The sequence below is a fragment of the Numida meleagris genome, chromosome 14, assembly GCF_002078875.1.
Source record: "Numida meleagris isolate 19003 breed g44 Domestic line chromosome 14, NumMel1.0, whole genome shotgun sequence".
NCBI classification, from domain to species: domain Eukaryota; kingdom Metazoa; phylum Chordata; class Aves; order Galliformes; family Numididae; genus Numida; species Numida meleagris.
Window position 1 is genome coordinate 7,129,981 of NC_034422.1, and position 7,290 is coordinate 7,137,270.

General features: G+C 60.9%; 1 protein-coding gene across 1 annotated transcript; it reads right to left on the minus strand.

Annotated features, from left to right (window-relative positions):
• TRPV4 (transient receptor potential cation channel subfamily V member 4) lies at positions 152-7,100 on the minus strand. The gene is made up of 16 exons (XM_021413371.1): positions 5,914-7,100; positions 5,222-5,571; positions 4,414-4,586; positions 4,094-4,246; positions 3,652-3,792; positions 3,281-3,579; positions 2,676-2,855; positions 2,450-2,608; positions 2,287-2,379; positions 2,097-2,170; positions 1,841-2,006; positions 1,649-1,715; positions 1,237-1,553; positions 910-1,037; positions 621-742; positions 152-545 (listed from the first exon to the last, which is right to left on the minus strand). Exons 2-16 carry the CDS (start codon positions 5,563-5,565, stop codon positions 403-405), a joined length of 2,559 nt encoding a protein of 852 aa, XP_021269046.1. The 5' UTR covers positions 5,566-5,571; positions 5,914-7,100; the 3' UTR covers positions 152-402.

Sequence of the window (7,290 nt, forward strand, 5' to 3'; positions counted from 1 at the left end):
CTCAGTGCAGCACGGCATGGCACGCTGCAGCGTGGCACAGCCCGCTCTGTGCAGCTCCCGTGTCCCTCCCGCAGCGACGTTCTCCCAGCTGATCCCGCTCGATGACACGAGGCCGTGGTGGCTGCTCTTTATTACGAAATAAATAGTCGTATAAATCTTGTGCAAAAAAAAAAACTTGGGGCAAAAGCCATCGGCCGTGGTGGTTGGTGGCAGGGGAGTTCCCAGCACCCAGCTCCTGGCACAGTGCAGCCAGTGGTGCAGGAAAGCAAAGCGGTGGCACTGGAGACCCCCAGCACTGCCAGGACCGGGACCCCAGTGGGATGGGCACTGCAGGGACAGAGGCTGCACAAATCCCTGAGGAACAGACCCGCACTGGTGCTGCGAGGCCAGGCAGAGTCCATGCTAGAGCGGGGAGGTGGGGGTCTGCCCGTGCCGCCGCTCCCGTGCCTCTGCCGTGCCCACAGTCCCCAATGGCACAACCACGTCCTCCGTTGGGCAGCTCTTGTTGAGCTCCACCACCCGTGGCACCACCGTCGACCATCGATCTGTGGAGACAGAGCATTCAGAGCCCTCAGCTCCATGCTCATCTGTGAGCCCAGGGTTGCTCCCATCCCACTCACCTCTCCGCAGCCGCCCCACGGTGTGGGAGAAGCCGTAGTACTGGTACGTGTCACTCTTGCCCGGATCCTCGCTGATGATGCCCAGGTTCTGGTTCCAGTGGGACCAGTTCACCTCATCTACCCTGTGGGGAGGGCAGAGCTCTATGTCCCCATGTCCCTGTGCCATCCCGGCACCTGTGGTGCCACTCAGGAATGCGTTAGTGCAAACCGCTTTGCTCTAATTAGGCTTAATAAGACCCCAACCTCACCAGACCGTCTGGATCATTATGCTGTAGGTCACTGCCCTCACCTGAAGCACCAGCGGCGGTCAGGGGTCCCATCAGTGCCCTTCCCCACGGTCACCATCTCCCCAGAGCGGAACGCTCTCCGCAGGAAGAGAGGGAAGGAGCGCTCGATGTCCAGGATGGTGGTGGCCCACTGCCAGGGACACCAGGGACCCTTCAGCCCCCTGGGGATGGAGGCGTCGGGGTCCCTTGCCACGATGGTGCTACTCAGATGGAGCTTGGCATGCTCACCCCATGGCATGGTGACCCCATGGAACTTGGCATGCTGACCCCATGGCATGGTGACTCTATGGCATGGTGACCCATGCAGCTTGGCACTCCCAATGCCGTACCTGCAGCTTCCAGATGTGCTTGCTCTCCTTGGACACCTGGCCCACGGTCTCACCCATGAGGGCGATAAGCATGTTGAGGAGCAGCACGAAGGTGAGGATGATGTAGGTGACGAGCAGGATGATGAAGACTCCGGGGTACTTGGCACTCTCCAACATCTCCAGGTCACCCATGCCAATGGTGAGCTTGAAGAGGTCAAGCAGGAAGGTGCTGAAGGTCTGACTGTCCCGGCATGAGGGGTAGGTGGGCAGCGTGCAGTTGGAGTTCTCCTCGCTGCAGGACTCACTGCTGGGACATGGGTTCAGGAGGGACACCAGCGCTGGGGTGGAGGGACAGAGTGAGAGTCTGCGGGTGCAACACCATGCTGCCAGGGCATCTCCTCCATAGCAGGAGGAGAGTGGGACGGAGCCCTACCTGAGGCATAGCCAATCATGAAGAGCAGATAGACCAGGAGGAAGCGGAACAGGTCTTTGAAGAGGATCTGCAAATGATGGAGATTATGGCTTTGAGCCCCATGGTGGGGGCTGCAATAGTCCCACAGGAAAAAGATCATTTGGGTTACCCAACCACCTTGGGGAAGAGCAGAAGACCCCAACATCACTGCACCTTCTGGATCATGATGCTGTAGGTCCCTGTCAGCTTGAGCCCTCGCGTGAAGTAGAGTGCATTCATCCAGCCCAGGACCAATGCGAAGACCATGACAGCCAGGTATGCCTCAACACCACCCAGGTACAACCCCGCTGTGACAATCACCAGCACCGAGTAGATGAAGCTGCAGAAGGGGATAACTGCTGCCAGCCACTGTTCCATCAAGTGGAGTGTTGCTCCAAACCCAAGAGGCCCCATGAGCATCCCCACTTACTAGAGCAGCTGGAATGAGCCATCGATGAAGAACGAGTTCACACCTGGGCACTTCTTCATGAAGAGATCTTTGATCTGGAGAGAGAAGAGAGGTTGGAGAGGGGCTGGGTTCCAGTGTCTGGAGGGCATCGCAGTGGGACTGGTGCCTAGGGGACATGGGGATATCACCACCCGCTCCTCGTGGCACTGACGTTGGAGAAGAAGAAGAGGATGCCGGTGAGGAGGGTGATGATCTCCCCGGCCAGCCGCAGGTAGTCGATGGTTGTAGTGTAGGGGTATGGCGGCTGGGGGGAGAGTACACATCATCAACTCAACCCCAAGCCCACGCTCTGCCCTGTGTCCCCTGTCACTCACGGGGCCTTCCATGGGGCGGTAGTAGGCGATGAGGGTGAAGATGATCATGGCACAGAGGTAGGAGACCACGCTGATGTAGAAGGAGACGGCACCGAACTTGCGCCACTTGTCACGCAGCAATTCATTGATGGGCTCCACGGCCAACATCTCGTGGCGGTTCTGCCGGAACGTGGGCAGCTCAGCGGGGAACCCAGCCCTGTGTCCCCATTCCCTGTTCCCCGCGCACCTCGATCTTGCTGTTGTAGACAAGGATCTCCAACACGGACACCTCCTCCCCACAGGTATCCAGCGAGGAGAGATCGTAGAGTGAGGAGTAGACGGGGCCGTACGCCCAATCCTTGAACTTGCGCGAGAGGTGCCGGACGTCCTCGTCTGCGATCTCCCGGCGGATGATGTGCTGGAAGATCTGATGGGGGATAAGGGGGATGGATGGCCATGGGTTGTACCCACTCCCACCCATCCTTGGGTGCTGGGATGCTGCTGCAATCCCCAGATTGATGCGGTTTGTAAGTTTCTAACCAACCCACATCGTGATGGCGAGCAATGGGAAAGGACAGGCTGCCCAGGGAGGTGGTAGAGCCACCATCCCTGGAGGTGTTCAAGAAAAAGTTAGATATTGTGGCACTGGGTGACATGATCTAGAGCAGTCACAGGCATGGGTTAACTGTAGGACTCAATGATCTTGGTGGTCTTTCCAACCTTAATGATTCTGTGATGCTATGACAGGATGTGACAAGGGCCTGGGGTTAATTCAGGAAAGGATGGGATGCAGAGAGGTTTTAACTAGCCAGGTTTCCCAAAGCACATCCACCAGCCCCAGCATTGCCATACCCCGATCTTGCCGGTCTTGGCGGCCATCATGAGTGGCGAGAGGCCGTCGTTGTTGAGCAGCGCCTCGAGGTTGGTGTCGGGGAAGAGCTTGGCGCACTTGACGAGGAGCAGGTCGTACATCTTGGTGACAAACTTGGTGTTCTCGCGGGTGTTGTCGGCGATGGCGACCAGCGCATGCAGCACGGTGTTGCCGCGCGAGTCCTGGCGCCGCAGGTCCGCCTGCTTGTGCCCGTTCTCCGTCAGGTAGTGCACGATGTGCGGCTGGTTGGTGCAGGCGGCCAGGGAGAGGGGCAGCTCTCCTGCGGGGACAGCACACGATTGGGGACAGCCCTGGGGATGCGGCTGTGGTGCTGTCCGTCTCCTCTGCTCACCAAAATAGAAGTAGCCGCCCTCATCCTTGGGCTGGAAGAAGCGACCACGGGCCTGGGCATGCACGTCGGCACCCTTCTCCACCAGCAGCTCCACGTAGTGCTTGCAGCGGCGCTCAATGGCGATGTGCAGCGCCGTCTGACCTGCGTTGCATCCCTGTCACAGTGCTCCCCACTGCACCCCGAGATGCAAACCCCCAGCTTCCCTGCTGCCCCTTGATCTGGTTCCTGAGCCCCACAAGGGCTCTCCATCCCCACACCGTTCCCAAGCTTTGCTGGGGTCCTCCATCCTCCCCCAAACCTTACTGCTTCAGTCCTTAAACCTCCCCGTGGTCCCCTACCTCCCCATGGTTCCCTCACTGCCCCATTGTCTCCCCACCTCTCCATGGTCTCCCGACCTCCTCATGGTCCCCCACCCCACCAGTGTCCCCACATATCCCCCTACCTCGGTAGTAGACGTCACGGAAGGGTGAGTTGATGAACTCCCGCATGTTGCCCGTCTTCTCGGCGATGTCGAGGAGGATGGGGATGGTGTCGTTCCGGCCCGCGCTCAGGTTGAGCAGTGCCTTGGGTAGGCACGTCTTCCCCGTTGAGGGCTCTGGGAATGGAACGTGCTGAGACCCCATCCCATCAAACATCCAGTGCCTCCTGGGTGCCGCCACTGGGGCCGTGCATTTCTGACCCCATGGGGACATGGAGACTGCTGGTGGCCCTCTGTGGCCAGGGCACAGTGAGGTCACGGGGCAGCCCACCGCAGGCGCTCACCTCGGAACTCCTCATCCGTCAGGCGCTTCTTGTGGGTGAGCAGGAAGGAGAGGAGCCCCTCCAGGCCATCCGGGGACCCCCGGGAGACAATATCAAAGAGGATGGGCCTGTTGAAGACCTTGAGGACGGGCGGTGGGTTGGGAGCCGGCCCCTTGGTGCCTGCTGATGGCTTCCTGCAACGGAACAGCACAGCCGCGCACCGGGGCCGATTCCTTACTCTGTGCCTCAGTTTCCCTCCGGTGCACCCATCTGGGGTTGCTCCTAAATCCCAGCCCTTGGTCACCCCACCGAGCAGGCATGCAGTGGTGATCCCAGCGGCACCCATGGGGCCAGGTGCTGCCGCATTTTGTGGGGCGCCAGGGATGGGGTGCACCCCATGGCCCCGCTCGCAGCCCACAGATGTGCGGTGCCAACAGGTCCCCCCCAGGTGCCGGGCACAGACGGGCATTGTGCGCCCGGCCGCAGGCGGCCCCCCCGGCTCCGGTTTCCTGACGCAGACCCAGGGCGGAGGCCCTCCTGAAAAGCCCTTTCATGCCAGGGCAGCCAGACGCCCGCACCGGAGGGAGCGGCCACGGCACAGAGCCCTCTTTCACGGCGCAGGGAAGGAGGGAGGCGGGGGGGGACACATCCCATCCCCACGGCACTGCAGGGCCGCAGCCCCACGGCTGCGCGCATGGCACCCTAATTTCCATAACCACAGCACTTCTGAAACCACACGGGGAGCCCTGGGGGGCTGTCCCCATCCCACCCCGTACCCAAAGCACTGCACCCCATGGGCACCGGCATCCCCACGTGCCCCCACACTCACTCCACGACCCTCCGGCGCCAGCGCTTGTTCTCGCTGGGGTGCTGCCGGTAGGTGCCGTAGTCAAAGAGGGAGTCCATGGGGGCCTTCTTGGGTGCGGGGACCACTGACGACTCGTAGATGGTGGCCTCCAGCAGCTCCATGGGCTTCGGGGGGCCTTTCCGGAATGCCCCGTGAAATTTCATCCGGAGGTTTTGCTTTCCATCCCCTGCACCGGGGGCACCCCGGGATGGCTCAGCGGGGGACGGGGTGTCCTCCACCTCAAACAGGTTGGCCAGGGAGGAGAGCGGGAAGGAGTCATCCCCCAACGTGTCCCCAGCATCGCGGGGGTCCTCGGTGTCTGCCATACTCCCCTTTGAGAGCAGAAGGAACCTGGAGTCACTTTCCATCACCCTCCCCATCCTCCTCTATGAGCACCCTATGCCCCATAGTGGGAGCAGGGTCCCACCCTGACCATCATTTGGTGCTCCCCAGCCCACCCACCTGGCACAGCACGGGGACACAGCCCAGCCAGGGGGCAAGAGGAGGTTATGGTGCATTTCAATAAGGAATGATGAATTTAAATACGAAACCATAGATTTTTTTTTATAAGAAATGAAGGACTTTGATAAGGAATTATGGATTTTGGTAAGAAATGATGGATTTCAATAAATACCCCCAGGATTCCCCCAGCCCTACTCCCCACCAAAACACACCGTGAGGTCCCAAAGTTCTCAGGCCCAGTGCTGCCTCTGCCTCCCAGCAGCGCGCTCAGCCCTCGCCCTCAGCCCTATGGGGTTCAGAGACAGAAAAAGCACACAGGGAAACGTATCATTTTCTGCAGCTCTGTATGACAAGCCACAACGGACCACAAGCACCGGGGTGTGCAGCCCCTAGAGATGCAACATCTCCTTCTAGCTGCCTTTCCTGCATGAAATTCCACGCACACCTGCCAAAGCTGCACTGATCCCATATCTCACCCACCCGACCCTGGGCAAACACGAGCTCTCTGCGTGTTCCTGGCAGCGGACAGGGAACGCACAGATCAGGGAGCACCCAGCGCCTCTCTGCTGTGCTGCAAATCCCAGCCCAAACCACAGCAAAGCACGGCTTGGGAGAACAGCATAGAAGGCACAGCCCAAATATAGCCCCGGCTGCCAAACCCAGGGGCCGCCAGCACTGCAGGGAGGGGAATGCACAGTGTGGGTCTGACTCCAGCACCGCGCAATTTTGCAGCGGGTGGGTCTGGGCCGGGCAATGCATTGCAGCCCCCTGTCCTGCAGCCCCCAAATGGGGATCCCTCATTGGTGGCACACAGGGGGTGCCGCGTGTGTGTGACCTCAGCAGAGGGGACACCACGCTGGGGGAACCACCTGGGCAGCACGCAGATGGAAATCAGGCTCCTGCCTCTTCCTGGAGGTTTGAACCAGTTTTCATTGGGCTTAACCCGTAGTGGCACAGAGTGTGGTTGTGCATCCCGCCCCACGGCCATCGGCTGCGGCCCCACGGGGTCACTGGCACCGGGGCAGAGCAGGTGGGGGAGCGCTGCCACCCGAGGAGGAAGCGTTGGGAAATGTCGGGCTCTGAGCGGGGGCACTCCCACGGCACTGCCGCCGCCAGGAAAGGTGTTGTCAATTGGGTTGACTTTGGCTCTTTCAGTTATTTGGGTTTTTTGGTTTTCAGACTTCCTCACCCCACGGAGTGAATGAGTCAATGCCTGGCTCAGCGCGGCACGGCCCTGCTACGGCCCCATCGCCCTCCTGAGCCCAGCGCAGCCCCCTGCCCACCCCAGGGCTATGGCAATAGTGGCACCGGGACCTGCGGGTCACACTGGGGCGGGCGGTGGCATGCTGCCCCATTACCGGGCTGTGCCACATGAAGGCACAAATTGAAATCCGGCCGGAGGGAAGCAGGGAACCCAGAGCCCACCCCAACGAGCCCCAGCACCTTCCCGAAGCCAACAGCCCCCGGTGGGGCCACGCTCACCCTGGGGTTGGGGATGCAATTTTCCGCTGCCCGCGGATCCCGGAGCCCCCGCAGCCCCCGTCCTCGCCCACAGCCCCCGTCCCTGCCCGCTGCCCCCGTCCCTGCCC